Source organism: Thamnophis sirtalis, unplaced genomic scaffold (assembly GCF_051295495.1).
Source record: "Thamnophis sirtalis isolate CommonGarterSnake01/CBP01778 unplaced genomic scaffold, rThaSir2_p1.2 scaffold_1, whole genome shotgun sequence".
Classification (NCBI taxonomy): domain Eukaryota; kingdom Metazoa; phylum Chordata; class Lepidosauria; order Squamata; family Natricidae; genus Thamnophis; species Thamnophis sirtalis.
In genome coordinates, this window is record NW_028261381.1 from 114,355,698 (window position 1) to 114,377,175 (window position 21,478).

The 21,478-nt window shown below is 39.9% G+C and overlaps 1 protein-coding gene across 1 annotated transcript; it reads right to left on the reverse strand.

The window, feature by feature from the left end:
• Window positions 1–2,000: 2,000 nt before the first annotated feature.
• On the reverse strand, window positions 2,001–21,249 carry VPS18 (VPS18 core subunit of CORVET and HOPS complexes). The gene is made up of 5 exons (XM_087722547.1): window positions 20,894–21,249; window positions 14,494–14,635; window positions 9,523–9,614; window positions 7,304–9,174; window positions 2,001–3,938 (listed from the first exon to the last, which is right to left on the reverse strand). The coding sequence occupies exons 1-5, from the start codon at window positions 20,982–20,984 to the stop codon at window positions 3,207–3,209; spliced, it is 2,928 nt and encodes a 975-aa protein (XP_087578673.1). The 5' UTR covers window positions 20,985–21,249; the 3' UTR covers window positions 2,001–3,206.
• Window positions 21,250–21,478: the final 229 nt, after the last annotated feature.

Below are 21,478 nucleotides of genomic sequence, written 5' to 3' on the forward strand. Positions count from 1 at the left end.
CGAGTTCAGTGCTTTTAGAGAAAGTAACTAAAGATGGACAGAGATCCTATATAAGCTGATAAGCTACACCAACACCTTTGCTCAGGTGTCACAGTATCTTTCGAGTGTTTGAAATGAGAAACGGCAGCAGGGCTGAATGAACAGGAAAGGAATGAACAAAGCACTGAGTGTTAAGTTACTTGTAATTAACATTATCATGAAACTTCCGAATACATAAGCAGCCTATGGAGGTTTTTTTCGCTTTAAATGAACTGAAATCAGCAGTCAGCATAAACACTCCCAAGATGTACAGAGTTTACTTTATCAGTATTGCCATCAAGTACGTATGAACAAACACATCAAGTCACCACGATCTGAGCTTGAGGGAAAGTTCATCTTATTCTACTCAAACGTCACACATAAACATCACTTTGCAATAAGCTGTAGGTCAATGTAGGCAAAGATTGCTGTTTTATCAAGGTTCATACTTCTTCTTGCCTATTGTTGGAAATGTTACTGAAACAAGTTCATATGATTCCAAATGTGAATATTTTGCATGCAAATAAAGCATAGAAAACGGGATGTGTTGTATCAGGAATAAACGGTCTTAAAGAAAACAGTCTTAAAGAAAACAGTGACCCCTAATGGCTGAGGCTGATTTTATTCTTTTTATTCCTTGTTCAATCCGGTACAGGTAGTCTTCATTTAGTAACCACAATCGGGATCAGCAAATTGGTCATTAAGTGAAGCAATTGCTATGTGAAACTGTGATTGGGCTTATGATCTTACTTCATCTTTCCTTTGCTTTGCAGACCTGCTAAGATTATAAAGGTCATGATTAATGTTATCAAAACCATTCTAACTGCAAAGTTACTAAATGAGGCAGTCACTAAATGAGTACTATCTGTGTTTTCAATACAAATAAGAAGTTTGTTTCCTGCTTAAGCAGGGGGTTGGGCTAGAAGGCCTCCAAGGTCCCTTCCAACACTGTTATTCTATATTCTAATTGAAGGATTTCAGGATAAATGGATGAGCAGCCGCCACATGAACCTTATTTTTGTTCAAAAATAGTTTTAATTATTATATCATATATGACATAATAAAATGTTATGTATTTCTAATTGTCGTATAAAAATATTTTAATAAGTTATTGCCAATTTATCCTTTAAAACTATATGAAACAGTTTATGTTACTTTAAATAGTAGATATGGTCAACTACTTTGTTCTCACTGACTCAAATATGACAAGGAATTTAGTTGTCCCAAACAACAGAAGTACAAGTCATAAAAAGTTTCTGTCTTGCAGCCTTCCTAAATATCCCTTTTGTTCTTAATTTGGCTTCATGAGTGTTGGGCTGCTATTAAACAAAGGTGTCTCACTTGACTATCAATCATGTTCTATTTTAATATACCACAAATTTAGTAATCAATGGTCTAGTAATTTGTGTTATCTGCACAAATAGCATTCATGTAAAATACAAGAGAGTAAACAATAAAAACTCAAGGTAAAACATTGAGCAGAAATTGTTTATCAGACGTGATCACATAGCACCAACAAGAAGCTAGCTTATATTCTAGTATTATACACTAACATTGCGGCAATAAGTCATTTCTTCTGTGATTCATCTAAAAATAATACAGTACAGCCACTGCCACTCATTTTATTCCCTGACACAGCAATTTGACAAAATTTTTATTTTATAAACCTACAAATCTTATCAGCCAGAACTGATGTAGAAGTATGAACTTTCAGTTTATGCCTTCCCAGAAAACAACTTCTGAGGAAGCCAGATATTCAGGCAAAAAAGGTGGGGTAGTCTTAGCTGGACTATGAGCTATGTTAGAACATGTTTGTTCATACATCATGCCATGCAGTAGTTTTCACCATGGGTGGTTGAAATCCACCACCTGGTTGACACATTAACACCAAGAATTCACACAATTTACAATATTAGACTCTGTTAGCAATCTCACAGCAGAAATGGCGAAAAAGCAAGGACAAAGTACACAACAGAAAGTCATTAGACAATAATTTCAGGACTCTTTAATAGGCAACTAAGCACAGAAAGTATAATTAATTACAAATCCATAGCCATTAAAGGTGGTTTAGCAGACAAATCTTTTGATACAAATATAATGTGACTTGTTATTCACAGTAATTTGAAACCAGTGCCCACAGAAAATGTAGTTTTCAGATACAAAGTCCCTTTTAACTACTCTTTATCTTGCATTCCCTGTTACCTAAATCTCTTGTACACTGCACATCACACTCCTTAAAAGAGAAGGGAATCAACTTTTAGCTTCAAACCTGTAGTCAACCATTCTTCTAACTAAATGTTCCGGTTTAATAATAAATTATCTGAACCATTTGCAAAGTTTACAGCTCATGGCATGCAGGATCCTAATTTTTGTTTGTCAAAATGCCACAAATTCAGATAAATATGCAGATGGAAGTAACAATGAGAATAATGACAATGCAATAGAAAATATCATGTGAAAACACGGAATGCTTTCAATCATAGTGCCCGCAGGTTATGCAAGCGTTTGCAGCTACTCAAGAAAACCTTCAAGGAAACCCAGAAAAAGTACAAGATAATTTAATGGACAATAATCAAAATATAGCATTTGTGCGTGCTGACTGAAAATTACGTTGGGAAACTTCCTTGCTATATCAATATACAATTGGGATGTTGTTAGAAATGGGACCTTGTGCATAATTTCTATAATTTATTAATTTTATCTAATATCATATGAGTAAACTTCCTTTTGGACATTGAAGTGCTATCTTCCTCATTTCTATTATTCTCCAATGCTCCTATTTACCAATAAGGTCCATTCCCCTGACAGATGAATACATTTGGACGTGACCTTGTGTATCTATTAATAAGAACCGAGGGAGCTCTTTGCATAAAAACAGGGTAAGCTTATGCAGCTGGGGATCCTCGCCTCTAATTATTCATAGAATTATGGGCATAGTTCAGATGTAATATATGCTATTATTTTAATTTGGTTTCTCAACACAAAAATCCATACAGTATTTAAGGTACGAATGTCTCTAAATTTATATTAGACAAATAGATTAGTAAAACAATCATTGTCACTGACCATCTATTCTTCACAATCAGTTTACAAAGAGCAGGATATAGTGCTTTTTCAAACCTATTTTAGAATACTGGGAGAAATATTGGCCAAATTTAATGCTTCATAGGCAACTTCATTCTCATATCCTACAACCAGCTCTGCATCTCTTCGTGATATCTCTCTGGATCAATGAAAGGCTTATCAATGGATCGGATCATTATGTCACCACAATACACACATTCAGCTGCCACAATATCATCTATGTCAGCTTTTGTCTGTTCTCGACTTGGCTGACCTTTTCCTTGACCAAGAGTATCTGCTGTATCCTTATGGCGGTGATGGGATTTGGAAGGCTGGCTTGCAGCCAGCATCTTCTTTTGAAGGTCCTCCAACTTAGCTTGCTTATAGGCAGGCAAGTTTGGGTAAACTGCCTGCAGAAGGCAATCATAGTGAAACATGTGGCCACAAAGAAAAAGGTAAAAAGGACGGTTTAGAAGTGGGAAATCACACGCTGCACACTTTTCTTGTGGTTCAACAGAGCCATATTTGTTTCTCATCTCCTGAATGTCATCCCTGATCCTTTCAGCACTTTGAGTGGCTTCCTCCATCTCTGTCTTCAGCTCCTCTATGTGCTTGTTATAGGCCTCTAGAGAGTTGCAGATAGCTTCCTTGAAGTGATCGATGGTGACAAAGTCTGGGAAGAAAGGCAACACATCTTCAATCTTCAGCAGATTGCAACTAGAAAGACAGGCCATTGCCTTCTTAACATCCTTCTCTTCTTGTACAACATGACGAGCAATCTTCAGCCAGAGTTTTTTTCTCAACTCCTCATCTTCTTCAGGAAGATCTGCACAGGATTTTGCCATATCTACATCCACCTTAAAGAGGGGGAACAAACAGTTATCCTTCTATCTCCTATCATAAAAAATACAGTTGAAAAAGTGTGAGGGAGATAATGTTGAAAGCAACAACACAAGGATACAAGAAGAGATATTTGTAGATATACTGTATGTCATTATCTTCAGCCAATACTGGATGCTGTTTTAGTAGTGGCAGATCATTTTAGAGATGACATTTTAAGATGCATCAAACCTAAAATTGTGGGAGAATAACATTTCCCCCCTTAACCCAGCCTATCCCTTTTTGCTGAGGAATTCCTAACCTGAACTGTGCCTTCAATCTCTGTTTATGAGTTTCCCATGAACAATGTTAATTGTTGTGGAGATGAAGTTGGCTACAGGTCCTTTTCATTTCATTTCATTCATTTATTTGTCTTGTATGCCGCCCACTCCCGAAGGACTCCGGGCGGCTCACAATAGACAAGGGAAGGGGAATAAATAGACAGAGACAACATTTTAAAAACACAACATTCACAATTTCCGTGGGGCTGGATGTTTCACAAGCCCCCCGGCCTGCTCGAGCAGCCAGGACTTGGTGGCTTTATGGAAGGCCGGGAGGGTAGTAAGGGTCCGGATCTCCACGGGGAGGTCATTCCAGAGGGCTGGAGCTGCAACAGAGAAGGCTCTCCCCCGTGGAGTCGCCAGCCGACATTGGCTGGCAGATGGAATCCGGAGGAGACCTAACCTGTGAGATCTAATCAGTCTGAGGGAGGTAATCGGCAGGAGGCGGTCTCTCAGGTACCCAGATCTGATGCCATGTAGGGCTTTATAGGTTACGACCAGCACCTTGAAGCGGGTCCGGAGACTAATGGGTAGCCAGTGCAGCTCGCGGAGGATAGGTGTGACATGAGTGTACCTAGGTGCACCCACAATTGCTCGCGCGGCTGCATTCTGGACTAATTGAAGTCTTTGAACACTCTTTAAGGGCAGCCCCATGTAGAGCGTGTTACAGTAATCCAGTCTTGAGGTCACAAGGGCGTGAGTGACTGTCTGAAGGGCCTCCCGATCCAGGTAGGGTCGCAATTGGTGCACCAGGCGAACCTGGGCAAAGGTCCCCCTGGTCACAGCCAACAAATGGTGTTCTAAAGTCAGCTGAGGATCCAGGAGGACTCCCAAATTGCGGACCCTCTCTGAGGGGCGTATAATTTCACCCCCCAGCCTGAGAGATGGAATAGTTGGCCAATCTTCGGGAGGGAACATCAGAAGCCACTCGGTCTTGTCTGGATTGAGTGCCAACTTGTTTGCTCCCATCCAGACCCTAACAGCCTCCAGGCACTGGCACATCACTTCTACTGCTTCACTGAGTTGGCACGGGGCGGACAGATACAGCTGCATATCGTCCGCGTATTGGTGGTTCTTAATCCCGTGCCGGCGCATGATCTCACCCAGCGCCTTCATGTAGATGTTAAATAGGAGGGGGGACAGGACCGAGCCCTGCGGCACCCCTTAATTGAGGGCCCTTGGGGTCGACCTCTGCCCTCCGACCAACACCGACTGCGACCTGTCCGAGAGGTAGGAGGAGAACCACCGAAGAACGGTGCCTCCCACTCCCACCTCTCGTAACCGTCGCAGAAGGATACCATGGTCGATGGTATTGAAGGCCGCTGAGAGGTCAAGGAGCACAAGGATAGAGGGGTGACCCCTATCCCTGGCTCGCCAGAGATCATCGATCAGCGCGCCCAAAGCAGTTTCTGTGCTGTAACCAGGCCTTGATTTACAAACAGTTGTTTAATGACTATCTGAAGTTACTGCAACCTCAGAAAGGTTATTTATGACCCATCCTCAAACTTACAACTGTCCCATTACTTCATCAGTCACATATTCACATTTTGGGTAGTTGGCAACAAATTTGTATTTACGATTGCATCATCCTGCAGTCATGTGATCACATTTGGTGATGATTTTGCCGTTTTCTGCCATTGGATGAGCTAGATTCAGATTTACAGTGGATATAGAAAGTCTACACCCCCTATTAAAATACCAGTTTTTTGAGGGGTAAAAAAATCAGATCAAGATAAATCACTTCAGAATTTTTTCTACCTTTAATATAACTTATAAGCTCTATAATTCAATTGAAAAACAAACTGAAATCTTTTAGGGGGAAATAATTAAAAAATATACAATAATATGGTTGCACAAATATGCACACCTCTTATAAGAAGGGATATGGCTGTGTTCAGATTTAACCAATCACATTCAAGCTGATGGTAGACAGAAGTCAATACACACCTGCCATCAATTAATATCCAAGCCCAGCTACATTTTGCAAAATCCTACATCATGTGTGTCAAAAGCGTGTGGGAAAATATGTTATGGTCTGATGAGACCAAGGATGAACTGGTTGGCCACAGTTCCAAAAAGTATGTTTGGCGGAAAACAACACCACCACACAACACCAAAAGTATACCATATCCACCAAAGTGAAACATGGCGATGGCAGCATTATGCTTTGTGGCTGCTTTTCTTCAGCTGGAAATGGGGCTTTAGTCGAGGTGAAGGGAATTATGGACTGTTCCAAATAGCAGTCAATTTTGGCACAAAACCTCTGTTAAAAGGCTGATCATGAAGAGGAATTTTACCTTTCAACATGACAATAAAACACACCTCCAAATCAACAAAAATGCTTCACCAGAAGATCAAAGTTTTGGAATGGCCAAGTCAGAGACCTGAATCAAATTGAAAATCTGCAAGGAAGGTTCCCAAGGCAAGATACTGCCATGCTGATAGGCTCCTATCTTAGAAGACTGAATGCTGTCATAAAATCAAAGGTGCTTCAACAAAGTATTAAAGGGAGTACATATTTATGAATTATTAAATTTTCCCCTAAAGGTTTTCAGTTTTTAAATTGAATTGTACAGCTTATATTAAAAGAAGAAAATATTCTGAAGTTGGTTTATCCTGATCTAATTTTTTTACATCTCAAAAACCTGGTTTAACAGGGGTGTGTAGACTTTCTACATCCACTGTATGACATGATTTGCTTAATGACTATTGTAAAAACAGTCATAAAATCAAGTCCAATCTTTTGAGGACATGACTTCACTGCAATGACTTACTATCAGAATTCCGGGCTAAACTGTGGTTGTCGGTCAACAACTATCTATAAACAAGTCTTCATCTAAGACAGCAAGATAATTTTCATATTAAGAGAATCTGTTCCAAAAGTGTTTACTTTAGAACAGATTCTCTTAATATGAAAATTATCTTTCCTAATTCATTCTTGGTCTTCAGTCAACATTTGATCCTGCCTACCGTTTCAGCTTTTTAGATGATTATTTAAGAGATCCTGAAATTTCAAGGAGAAAAATTAAGGCAACCTGTTATTTATACAGAAGCATATTTACCTGTAAAGCTAGATCAACAGCTTCTTCATACATCTCCATAACTTTATAAACATGAACACAAGCCCGGTGGTGGCTATGTTCTGCACAAAGCCTAAGTGCGTACTTCAGGTCATAATGGATACTGTCAGCAAAGGTTCCAGCATGTTCCAGATAGGACAGTAATGAGTCAGGCCGACACAAAGCATACAGTGACAACAAATAATTGTGAATGGCCTCCTGAGTTTCTTCTAGCTCATTCACACAGAATTCCATGTATCGAATGGCTTCATTGATCTGCTGGGTACTCCCACTCTGACTATAGGTGACAAGAGCAGGAATTAGCCTCTTAGCATCCAAGTCTTTGCCCATTTCAATCCAAGCATCTACTACTTTCTTGGGCATATGCTGGATCAAAATGGGAGAAAACTTGTAAAAGAGTTCCTCGTTCTTGATTCTGGATAGGACTTTTAATGCTTCGTCATAATTTTCATGTTGACAATAATGGGCTATCACTCGCTCATAATCATTCATTATGACAGCAAAGTATACCATGTGGTCTGTGTCCCCATGACTTGCCAACAGCTCATGTATAGTTGATCGATTGTTGCGGAGGGAGTCTTTGATTTTGGGGCTACTCAAGAAACTCCGGAACTTCTCCTTGGTCTTTTCATAGAGGTCTTGTTTTGACCCATCCCCAGCCAGCACCCCTAAGCGATTTAAATATAGTTCGGTTAACCAAGTGGTCAGCAGAGTTATTTGTGTTGTTTCAGACTGCTTCAAGCTAGCCAGTTTCTTTATCAAAAATTCCATCAGTGCCTCTTCCTGTTTAGCTTCAATAAATTTAAGAGCAATCTCCTCAAAGTAATTTTGGGTCAGTGCATAACACTTAGCACTATCCAGATATCTCTTGTTTTGGAAACAGTATTCTGCTTCTTTTGCCAGCACAATGTCTAGGCACTCGGGACGGTCTTTACAGTACTCTTTAGCCAAATCAAATTTGTTGATATTCATGTACATCTTCCACACATCACGAGATTCTCGCTGAATGTTATACCGAAACACAACTTTCTCGGTGTGAATCCAGATTTGTCCAAATGCAGGGTCTTTGATCATACGCTTTAGCGAGCCAAACTTTTCTAGGAATACGTCCTGGAAGACAACTTGCCCATTCAAAGTGCATACAGCCTTCACTCTATCAGGAAAAAGCAGCAGAAAATGAAACTGGGTGAGCACTATGGAGATGGGCTTATTGGCTAGTGTGTCTACATCAGAAGGATATTCCCACACTTGCTCATCACTCAGAACAGAATCAGGACGTCCATAATCCAGAGAACCATACAAAACCCCATTACCCATCATCCAAGCAAAAGCACTGGGCGAAGAACGAAGCTTGGGAGTGTAGAATGCAATTTCACTGTAGCCAAGACTAGCCGGAAACTCTCGAAATCCAGGCAAATGATCTTCAGGCATGCTAAATATGGTGCCGAAGGCTTGAGGCTCTGACCCTTCCGGAATCTTGCCAACAAACTGGAAAAGCCTCTTATGAGTGGTGGCAATGATAAACCATTTTCCATCAACTCCTCGTTCTATTTCAATGCAACAGACTGGGGCAGGACCAACTTCCTCCTCCACAGTATAAATCAGGCGGAAATATTGATCAGGATTAGTACTAAAGAGACTGCCTTCAGTGACAGAAATCTCAGCCTCATATATTTGGCCTTGTGATGTTCCAACCAAAATGGGGCCAGTGTTTATCTCTGTACCAAAAATTTTGTTCCAACCCACACTTTCAATCAAATGACCTTTCCAACGCGAAAGAAGCCGTATCTTTTGAGTACTTCTGTTCAAGTACAGACACTCACTGCTACTCAGCGCAATGATAAGATGGGAACCTGTAGAGAAACAGGATAAAAAGGAAGTAATTTATAATTACAGGAAGGACTAAACAAGAAGCTTGGATGTTTGAGGAAGGCTATGAATTTAGATTTCACAGCCCCCAAATATTCAAAAATACTCAGGATTACATTTTCCAGAGTCCCGTTGGATAGTTCTAAAGGCTTATCTATGCTAGTCAGCATCCATTTTTCAATAGTTTGATATCTATAAAAAGCTATAAGGAAAACAAAACAGTAGATTTTCTGAGAGAAAATATACTGAGATAAAACACAGTCAGAACACAATATTTATACTATTTACCAAAAATATCAAATAGCCTTCTGCAATCCCTATTATCCTCTTACCTGTGTGGTCCAAGAAAAGTTTATAAACGCTGGCTTCATCTTTTCGTCCAAGTTCAACCTGATTGGGCTCATCCGCCTTGGCTACGTCAAGTCTACATAAAAAGGGAGGAAAGCAAACTCTTGAAAGATTGGAAGAAAAGAGGTAGAAACACTGTCATAAAACAGTTTATGAAGACAGTTTCATGCAATTTTTTTTTTCGAAATAGATTTTACTTTTCGTAAATCTACACTCATTTCAACAAAGATCATGAGACTAAAAAGTGCCACAATCAAGAGTCTATGATTTTATTGAGGCACAAATACTATTAATAGCAATAATAAACCACACAGAACCTGGCTGTCTGAGGGATAAGTCTTGCTATGAATTTTCCTAGTTATCTGAATGAGCCGGTGAGGCCCTTTGGAAAGTGCCCCCATTATCAGAAAGTTCACCATCTGGTACTCATATAGCTCCATAGGAAATGCTTCCCCAGGGAGGAGTGATTGGATCCACTTTCCCAGTATAATTTCTGTGATTTGAGGGCAAATTATTATTAAAAAATATGTATTTACTTTTGTACATGCAGTTAGTGGGCCATTTAATATTATTTTCACTATGGGTAACCAGTGGCTGATTTTTCTTTCCAACAATAAGCTTAACCTTAAACACAGATTAACACAACTGCTGTATTTGTATAACATGCTATCCTCAAATAAGTAATGTCATGGTCAAATGTGTCTGTCTGGTTTACACAGTAAGCAAGAAAATTACAGAATTCCCCAGAGGCAGAGAATGACAATCTATCCATTTTCTTTTTAGCGTAATTTAGTATGTTGTACAAGCCAAAATGTAAAATAATAAAATGCAAGATATAAAAAACCGAATTTATTCAAAACAGGAACTCAAAACCGAATTTATTCAAAACAGGAACTCAAAAATCAGTCATCAAAACTGACAATTTCCACAACATTTCCATAAATTAGGAAAAAACTTCCTGTTGTCTTTCACATTTGAAATTAATGTTAATGTTAGGTTATTTTTTTCAAATCTAGCCCAGTATAATCTACTCTGTCTGACAGAAGCTTTTCTCTGAGGCAGAGATGATATATCCATCGTTATCTGGGTACAAGTTGATTTGTTCTTTCTTTGCTGAAAATATCAGCTTTAGATTCTAAGAGTTTAACTCCCAGAATACAGGTTTTTGTTTTCAAGTGTGGGTGGGATGCAAGCTACATTTTGCAACAGCAAGGTACAAGAAATGAACAAAAGTATCAGCCATTTTAACATACACATAGTCTGAAGGAAAAGGCAGAGATGCATAAAGCACTGTCCTGGGTCAGCATATATTTCTATTTAAGCATTCTATTTAACTCAGGAGATGTACCTGAATGTACAGCACTCTTGTCACTAATGCTTCAGAGAGACTTTTGATAATCTTCCAAATGAGCTCAAATAAACTAGTGTATTATGACTGACTATGCACAAAACTGCAGGGACTTCTCCAATCACCAAGAGTCGACATTGGGAAGGAGGGGGGAGGGAGGGCATCAAAATGGATCTGCTATAATGTTTTTTTTTTTGAAAACTATTTTTTTATTTCATTTTCATTTTCCTTTTTATACAATCACTTATATACTATGCAATTAAAAAAGCAATAAACACAACTCATCTTCTATTCCACCATGGAAAACCAACATAACACTTCAATCCTCCATACACCCTTTCTTCTCCCCCTCCAACTTTCATTTCTCCCCTCCAGCATTCCCCTCTTCTATTTCCCCTCCCCCTCAAACATTCCTTTCTCCCCTTCCCTCCATCTCACCCTCCTTACATTCCCCTCTCACTCCCTCTTGACTCCTCCCTCTTCTTTCCCTCTACTCCTCACTTCGGTGTATTTCTACTATTCATTAATCTATTCAATTTGTATTTTACACTAAAATTATAAGAAAAAAAAGGGGGGGAAATAAAAGAAAAAGAAAAAAAAGAAAAAAGAGCAACAGTATACAAGTGCATTCTTATTGTTTTGAAAATTGAAACTATATCTCCACCCTCCCCCCCTCCCCCCCATGAGCCCCCCTCCCTAGCCCCCTTCCGACTTCCCAGATCCCATTCCCGGCATAACTCTTTATCAAGCACAGTCTGGAGTATATTAAAACCGAATAGATTAAGAATTAAAAGATAAAAAAAAAGGAAAAAAGAAAGGAATAATAAAGAAAAAAAAAAGAAAAAAAGGAAAAAATCAATAAACTCTCTACATTAAGCTCAGCTTCCCATCATTATTAAAACTTAAGCAATGTGCATCATTCCTAATCTCAGTTAATTTATTACTTGCAGGATTTCAAACTATGTGGAAACCAAGTGAGTTAATCAAATAAAATTCTACTGTAGCTAGGAGCCTTATCTCTTTATCTAAATATGTGTCCATTTCCAAACCTTTAATTTTTCTCTTTTACCTCCTTTTCTATAAAGCAATTTAAACACCTCAAATATTTCTCACGGTTTCCGTTCTAACTCCTCTCATCCTGCCTCTACCCGTGTCCATATATATATTTTATTATCATCCGTACTCCTCTCATGTTTGCTCCGCCTTCCTTCGAACTCCCTGAATATATCCTTCCAAACATTATATTCAAATAGCAATGGCAATTTCTATAAAAATCAACTTACTTTCTGGCTCAAAATAAGCTCTAATTGAACCTTCACTACCCTCCCGTCTGCACCACACTTCCCAACTCCATTCAACCTAAGCCACAATCCAGAAACATCACAATCTCTGCCCTCCTCACCCTAGAGAATAAATCATAAACAATTTATATAAAAGTTCAAAGTTAACCTTCAAGTCTTTTTTTTTAAGTCCCATACAGTATATTTTCTGAGAAAATCAACAGGATTTCTTTCAGCCTTAATGTCTCTTCATCGGTATACCACTATACCATTTTATATAAGACAGAAGTCACAAAGTATTATTCAACTTAAAATTAAGCAAATGTTTTGGAAGCATAACTAAATCCTTGTTCTCTGCTCTTCTGCCCTTCCAGGGGGGAAAAACGATACCTCCCGCCTTGTAGTTGTGTGTTTGGTTGTTTCTCTTCTACTTCTCCTTGTCTTTCTCCGTGTCCGGGTGATTCAGGAAGTCCCGCCTTCAGGATCTTGTAGTAAAAATCTCGGGCTTCCCAAACAGAGTTGAGGCGATGTTTCTGGTCATCAAATGTAACCGTAATACCAAATGGCACCTCCCATCTGTACTCTATTTGATTATTTCTGAGTTCTTTAGTTAGAAACGCATAGTCTCTCCTGGATCTTAACATTTGGGGTGGTATTTCTTTGAAGACGATCAAGTCCTGTCCATCAATTCACAGCCTGTTATTGTAAAACTCTTGTAGTATCACGTTTCTGGATTCTTTTGTAGCAAAATATATAACTATATCTCTCGGAAGCTGTCTCTGTTTTGCTGTCCACGAATTATGGCGGTAAATTTTTTGGATCTGCCAATCAAAGTTGAGTCCCGGACTTCCCACCAAACGACTGAAAGCCTCAAAAAAGGTCTGTTTCAAATTCTCCTGTTCATTTTCACGCAATCCCCTAACTCTTATTGCAAACGCAGTCTTTTTATAATTTGTCATAACAAGTTGTCTTTCTGCATTTTCAACTTCCTGTTGCAACATTTCAATTTTAGATGTCAGATTAGAATTAGCTTTTTCCAAAAGTTCCAGTTTATCTTCCATTCCTGCAATATAATCTGTCATTACAGTTATAACCTCGATCGTATTCTCCTTTGTTTGAGCAATCTTGGCATCAAGCTTATCACATAATTCCGAAACAAGTTGCTTCATTTCCGCTCTAAATTCTTTTAGAGTTTCAAAAAGAAATTCTTTCGTTAACAAATCTCCAGTAGAGGGCGTAGAAGGCAAAGGCTGCGGCTTTATGGCGATTGCTTGGGATGTATTATTGAAAAGACGTTTAGGTTGCTTTGATTTGGGAGCCATTGTAAAAGAAAAAAAAAGAAAACAAACAAAGTCTCTGTTCACCTTGATTTAAGATAAAATATTTTCAATAAACTTTTGGCAATTAGTAAAAAGAAGTCTTCAGGAAAACGGGGCTAGTTAAATATATCATATATCAAATGCGGAAGCTGTAAAATCGCCATTTTGAAAAGCAGTTAGACAACGGAGTTTTTTATAAAATTGAAGCTGGTATTTTGAGTAATAATAAAAAAAAAGGTTCTCAGGAATGGTCGCTGCTCGGATTGATTTTAAATAGCTTAGATTTGTGCTGAGGGGGGGGACAACCTGCCTTGAGCTGAAAAAAAAACAGCTGAGAAGATCTGGCTGGAGTAAAAAAAAAACCCCAGCTTTTGTTGAACCTCTTTTCCGTTCACAGCGAAAAACAAAAGGCTGTGAACTACAAAGAGATTCTAACGACTGAGTTCCTCCCTGCCCCTTTCTTGCCTGAAAGGGGAGATATCTATAGATTTTTTAGATATACAAACCAGAACTCTGAGGGCAGCTCCTTTGAGCCACCGGCGATGGCAGGCTCCTCCCCCGGAAGTCGTCTGCTATAATGTTAATGGGTGCAGCGAAATGGAATGATATTAAGACTGATGGCACAGACTCTGCATTGGTTTCCAACTTTTCCCAAATTAATTCAGAGCCTCCATGTCTAATTTTGAAGTCCTTTAGATTCAAAAACTGAAAGAATGCTTCTCTAGCTATATCAGCCTGCCCTATTTTTAAGATTTGCAAGGAAGGCTCTCCTTAAATATATCGTATTCATGATGTGATAAATCAGAGAAAGGATATTCTTACAAAACAAATATTATGCAAAGATGCAACTGGCTCTCATCTTGCAATTATCACAATCCAATTCGAACTTTGTTTCCCCACCCTTTTAATGCTTTCATTTTTTTATGTTTAACAAAGCAGACAATTTTGTTCTAATTTCTTTTGAGAGATTGTCTCTAAATATGTAAAGAAAGTCTAAGTAACACTTACCTAAATATTATGTCGTTTCCAAGACTCATACACAGTTGGTTAGTTGAGACAATCATACTATTAATCTTCTTGGGAGGTGTGAAGTCAATTCTCTGTTTGTTAAAAATTGGTGTTTCTTTTTCTAGGCGAGCATTTACATATCCTTAAAAGCAGGAAAGAAATCAATAGTTCTTAAAAAATGAAATCAAACAGCAATACAACCCAAGATTTTATAAGATTTTCCCTCCCTAATTCCAGTTCTAGAAAATGAAACTTCCATTTATGCTAATTAGTTGCTATTACTTTTATTATCATATCTGATTGATTTTGATCCAATTTTCTCCTCAATTTTGGAATAATAGGGAGTGGAGTGAGGAAAAATAGATGTCTTAAATCTTAAGATATAATGTTAAGGCATCTACCTTGTAACAACCCTAGATAGCTCTAAAAGTTGATCCTGGTGCCACTTACACTTTTACAACTACCGTATTTTCACGACCATAAGCCGCACCGGGTTATAAGCTGCAGTATCAGTTAACGGAGGGGCGCCCTAAAAAAAAAAAAGAAAGGAGCCAAGCCGTTCCAGAGATGTGAAGGGAAGCTCCGGGCGAGAAAGCGGCTTTCAAAGCTCCGTCGAGCCCCGCGTGTGGATTTATTTATTATTTGCTCGAGAGAGAGAGAGTATCCCTCCTTCCTTCAGCCAACACACTCTCGCTGGCATCCCGGCCAGACGAGAGGGACTGCAGAGGGTCTCCCTGAGTTTAGGGCAGCGAGTCAGGGCTGGGCCAGCTTGGGCACCGCAGAAAAGCAGCGGCAGCCAAAAGGGGAAGGGCAGGAACAGCCTGAAGCCACCCCCACACCAGCTAGAGGGGCTGCTGTGGGCTGCAGGCGGCGGCGAACAGGAATGGAAGCGAATGGCAGCCAGAATCCCTGCCTTCTTCCTCCCAGAGCCGCTTCTTTGCCAGCCTCTCAGCTGATCGGTGCCAGGCAGCCCCCGCGGGGCGAGCGCTGCCGGGGGGAGAGGAGGGGGAGAGGAGGGAAAAGGCGTCCCGAACAGAAGTTTCCCTTCTCCTCCCCCTCCCGCTGACTTCTCCCCAGCAGCGCTCGTCTCCAGCCGCAGCAACCCTGGCAGCCCCCAGGGAGACTGAAAGGGGCGCAGCGCTCTCCCAACCGCCGAGGAAGGCAGAGGAGCCGGCCCTGGGCTGTTGGGAGAAGCGCCCCAACCCTCCCTTCCCTTTGGCAGCTGCCTGGCAGAACGGGGAGATTTCTGACATTTTGCAGCTGGGAGACCAATGGGAATTCTCCCTTCTGCAGTGTCATCGGTCTCCGGGCAGAGTTTTCCTTGATTTCACCAATCAGAAATCAGAGTTCAGAAAGGAGGGAAGGGGGATATTTCCAGTCACATTTAAAGACATTCAAAAACACTGCGCTGCACTTTGAAACTTGTGCGCGGTGTTTCTTTGTTACCTGCGCGGCCGCTCACGCGCGCAGCTTAGAGGGAACGCTGGGTGGGGGGAGAAAACGGGGCGAGGGTCTGTCTGGTGGGTGGGCTCCGCTGGCAAATAAAACCCGGGGGGAAAATGGGTCGGTTGAACGACGCGTCAATGCAGGGGTGGAGGGAAAGCCTGGGCTGGGGCTAATGGGGCTTGTATTCCTCTATCCCAACTGGCCGGGGGCTGCTGCTGGGGCTGGTAGTCCGGCCAGCCAGCCGCAGGCTTGGCTTTCGATCTGGACTTCCTACCAAGCCGGGGGGGGGGGGGCTCGGAAACGGGCGCTCAGCCCAGCCGTCCTCGTGCTTCAAGTTTGAGCGTCAAATCGGGAGGGAGAGATTTTCGATCTTTTTCCATACATAAAGCGCACCGGGTTATAAGCCGCACTGCCGGTTTTTTATCAAATTTTAGGATTTTCAGTGCGGCTTATAGTCGTGAAAATACGGTACTTTTGACACCACAGGGCACACAACTCATAAGCTGACATTGCACTTTCCTAGTACAGGGTACCACTGAGGAGATTTTATTAAGCAGAATGAACATATACAGGTAGTCCTTGACTTATGACCACAATTAAGGGCAACATTTCTATTGCTAAGTGGGACATTTGTTAAGTGAATTTTGTGCCATTTTATCATCTTTCTTGCCACATTTGTTAAGTAAATCACTGCAGTTGTTAAATGAGTAATCCAGGTGTTAAGTGAATCTGGCTTCCCTATTGACTTTGCTTGTCAGAAGGCTGCAAAAGGTGATCACCTGACCCCAAGACACTTCAACTGTCATAAACGAGTCTGAATTTTGATCATGTGACCATGGGGATGCTGCAACGGTCCTAAGTGTGAAAAATGGTCGTAAGTCACTTTTTTCCGTTCCATTGTAACTTTGAACAGTCACTAAATGAACTGTTGTAGGTCTGGAGCTGTATTATAAAGTCTGAGAAATTTAAGTAGGTTTAAGTCTAGCCTTTTCCAAAATTCTGCCAAAACAAATATATCTCTTCTCAAGATCAGAGAGAAATTCACTGCATTCAAGCAAACTGGAACATAACATAATCCTTATGAATCAAATAGAATGTTTGGTCAAATACAAATAGATAGCATCAGAGCTTTGAGACCACATATGGCTTTACATATGCCCACTTTTCTAGTTTTACGTTTCTTACAAATATACAAAGTACCAGGAAACTCTATAAATAATGTCTGCTAAAAGGATATGCCCAAGGTTACCACAGCGTACAAGTAATAAGAAATGGACAACCTCTTGTGGGTAAATAATAGCAGTTTCACTGGGACCGGAAAGGGACTTTTATGCAGAATTGTGAGCCTGGGAAAATTTTACTGGTAATATTTATTCAGAAGAACAAGAAAAACCACAGCAAACTTTTTTTTTTTACAATTTAAGTTGTGTACTATAAATTTGTTTTTCATTTTACCAGAAAGAAATCCCTGTTTCAGCATTTGCAAACTGTTTCATTTGTCAAAGCAATTGGTCTCATGCCACTTCTTTTTTGAGAAGTTCCCTAAGACTGGTCCTCCTGGAATATCATAGAGCCACCTAGTGGCTGCCCTCAATAATGACTCTTTAATGTGAAGAAGGGCACGCTGCCTTAAATAGAAGAGTTTCAACTTCCCCTTGATTGTATTTGTTTGGTTAAAGGGGTGAAAGTAACACTAGAGAATTGGAACAAACTGTGTAGCTGTAAAGTATCATAAGCCTTAGGTTGTTGGCTCCATTTCTTCTTTTTTTTCCAACTGTCATGATTTTTTTGGTCTTTTTTGTGTCATGATTTATGACCACAATTGAGCCCAAAATTTCCATTGCTAGACAAGACTGTTGTTAAGTGAGTTTTGTCCCATTATACAGCCTTTCTTGCCACATTTGTTGAGTGGATTGATGCAGTTAAGTTAGTAACATGGTTTTTAAGTGAATCTGGCTTCCCCATTGACTTCGCTTTGCAAAAGGTTCACATGATCTTGGGACACTGCAACCATCATAAATACATTCGGTGGCCAAGCATCTGAATTTTGATCATGTGACCATGGAGATGCTGCAATGATTCTAAGTGTGAAAAATGCTCCTAAGTCATGTTTTCAGTGCTGTTGTATCTTCAAATGGTCACTAAATGAATAGTTGTAAATTCTCTCTCTATTTACTCTCCTTTAAAACTACCTAATAGCTTCAGAGGGACTGTTATGCCACATACTACAGGAAGCAAGGGAAGCCTCTATTATTGAAATGACCTGAATAGGACCGAGAAACAGAATGAACCTTTTCAAAACAGGAGCCAGACTATGGAATTCAGTGGCCTTGTACATCTGCCTCAGGATCTCTTTGAGTGCTTTCAACTACATTTTAGTGCCAGCTGTTATTCTTCAGATCCTGCACTGCAGACCACTGTGAGAAAATGGTAAAGGGCAAGGATATAATTTTTTTTCTTAAAAAAATAAGCAAACGTATAGTGTTCTAAGCTGAGGAAGAAAAAGGATGAGAAATTCATCTGAGAGTGAGAAATAGAAGAGAAGACAGGAAGAAGTTGTACCAATCTTGTCTGGGACATTTAAAGATCAAAGCTGAGATTCTATTCCCACCCCCCCACTGCTTAAACCAATGCATTAAATACTATTTATCTTTTTTTAAAAAAAATCATGTTAGTGGTCCGCAGGATTTAAAATTATGAATTTAGTGGTCCCTGAAGTCTGAAAGATTGGTGACCCCTGGCTTAAACTGTTTGCTCAGAAGAAAGTAGGCTACAGGGACATTAAAATAACATGCACAACTGGACTGCAGTCCATTCACAACCAAAAAGAAGTTGTCTTCTGGCACTTCATTTTCTGACCAAAAAATATACTTCTGATCTGAATTTAAACTATATGTAGAGAGTTTATATATAGCCTAAGTTAACAAGAAAAAAAAAGAAGACCAAGAATACGGATTATAACAAATGTTGCTCATGCCAAAGCTTTAACTAAATAATGATGTTAATATACTAAATATCTAAAAATAAATTAATTGAAAAAAATAATTGTGTACATTTTTTTAAAAAAATGTGCAAATTTTTCTTCTCTGAAGTTTCTCTCTCTTTCTCGCTCAAGTTTGTAATTAAGAAAGCAATATGCCATACGCCATAATCTTTACCCCTTCATTGCTTTTCAAAGGCAAGCTTCTTCAAAAGTAAAGAGTAAGTGGAATGGATGCAACAAAGACACTCCCACTGAAAGCAAGCACTCAAGAAATATAATATATATATTATGCCATTGTACACACCTAAAGAAGCCAGCAGATAGGCAGCCAAAAATATGCAAATCCAAACAACTGTGGCAATTTTTTTTTTGATCATTGCTTAGCCATAACATTTTTTAAAGAAATTAATTCCAATTCTTAATTAAGTCTAAACTATAGGAACAATAATTTAACAAATACATCCCAAAGAAAAATAATCTTTTCTGCCAAGATGAATCATATTACCAAAACAGTTATTGAGTAACCGTACTTGTGGTTTTATTAAATTTTTTGTCCCCGTGTCACATTTCTGCATTAACTTGGCACTGCTTTTCACTGGCTAGTGATTTGGAATGTGCAACACCATTAACTCCAGGCAGCTAAGATACTGAATTCTTGGTCCCATGAAATGTTCAAGTTACACACTGCAGTCTTTTTGTTTGGGTATCAGTTTTTCACTAATAGAATTGAAAACAAATGTATTTCTTACTTAAGGGCTTTAATAAGTTTGTTGTTTTTGTGAAAATAAATTGCGGAGAGATGGGCAGCAAACAAAATTTAAAAATAAATAAAAATAAAAGAAATAAGTGATTTCTACTTAAATTCCTGGTTAAATACTTAGTGGTTAAATACTGTGTTTTATAGTTCATCAAATTGACTTTCCCTGTATCAGGAAACCACCAGAGTGTTAGAGTGATAGAACCCATTAAAGCCAGAGCAGATACATTAACGAGTCTTTAGGTCCTAAGTAGAGTAACAATGGTATACAATAGTATAAATATTAAATAATATCTTCCAAATTTTTAATCTAAGTGAGTGGATAATTATTTTGGGATGCATTTAAGCCTGCCTGCAGTCAGCTTTTATCAGGACAAGCTGATTTTTTTTATTTTTTTATTTTTTTAAAACACAGATAATACAAATAGTACATATAAAACTGAATGCAAAAAAAGAAAGAAAAAAACATATTACAGTTCACCCCCCACCCCCTGGAGACCTCCACCCCTTATATTTCTTAGATATACAATATATTCCAAATGTGCCCTTATATCCTCCAAAATAACATATATTCTTGAGTAGGTTTATTCCCTTTGCCTACCACCAACTCTGATTTTATAAAATCCCCTCCATATTTCATTATAATTATTTACTTTAATCATCCCTTTTTAAAGTTTAATTTTTGTTGTCAATTTATCATTTGTTGCCATACTCCAAATTTCATTATACCACTCATTTCTTTGAATATCAGGACCAGCTGATTTAAGGCCAGCATCTTGTAAAACCTTTCATCAAGTTTTGCGTAATTGCAGAGCAATTCGAAGCAGATCCCGACGCTCAGCAGCAGCTCAACAGAGCTAATCCCGAGAGAAATAAGTGTAAAAATGCCGCTTCGTGATACGTTTTTTAAAATAAATATATAAATAATAAAAATAAATGAATAAATAATAGCGGAAGGGAGCAAAATTGACCTTAAAATTGCGTCAAACGAATTGCGCGTCTACCTCTTTAGTGAAATGCGTCCCTTTCCGAAACGCTGCGAGTGGGCGTGTCAGGAAAGGCCCGACATAGCACACAATTCGACTGAGACAACCGCGGCTGCACACCAAGATAACACGGAGCCCATTTCGCGGAGAAGCCCCGTTAAGCTCACCAGCGAAAAAACAAAAAAGGCGATATAAAGACGGCCGGAGCCCCCACCCCCCCTCTCCTACCCGTGTGTGGGATGCCCAGGTTCACACGACTCTGCTGCGAGGTGGTGGAGTGGGAAAGCGAGGCCACGTACTCGTCCAGAATTGTAGCCATGGCTGCGGCTGCTGCTACCGCAGTGGCTTCGGTACGGCAACCGCAACGTTGTCCCCTCCGCCTAGCGGATCTTCCCGATGACACCCGCCGGGCCTCAGCCGATTCGCATCATTGAAGGGCCCGCGGCGCTTCCTGTTTCCTGTGGGACTCTAACCATAGAGATGTTCGCGTGAGAACGGAGAGGCGCCCTGTGGAGCCGGTCCCTGCTCGGTCGGGGAAAAGCGTTGTTGTGGACGCAGAGCGAGGGTCAGCGAGACGTTGCCTCCTCCCGATATGGAGAGGATGGACAGAACAACAGAGGAGCGTTTTTCCTCTTCTAGCCCAGGAAGGTCCTCCAACCATAGAGTAAAGAGGCGTGTGTGTCTGTGTGTGTCTGTGTGTGTACAGAACAACAAAGGAGCGTTTTTCCTCTTCTAGCCCAGAAAGTTCCTCCAGCCATAAAGAGGCGTGTGTGTATGTGTATGTCTCGCCTGGGTTGTGGTGGGGAGCAGGGG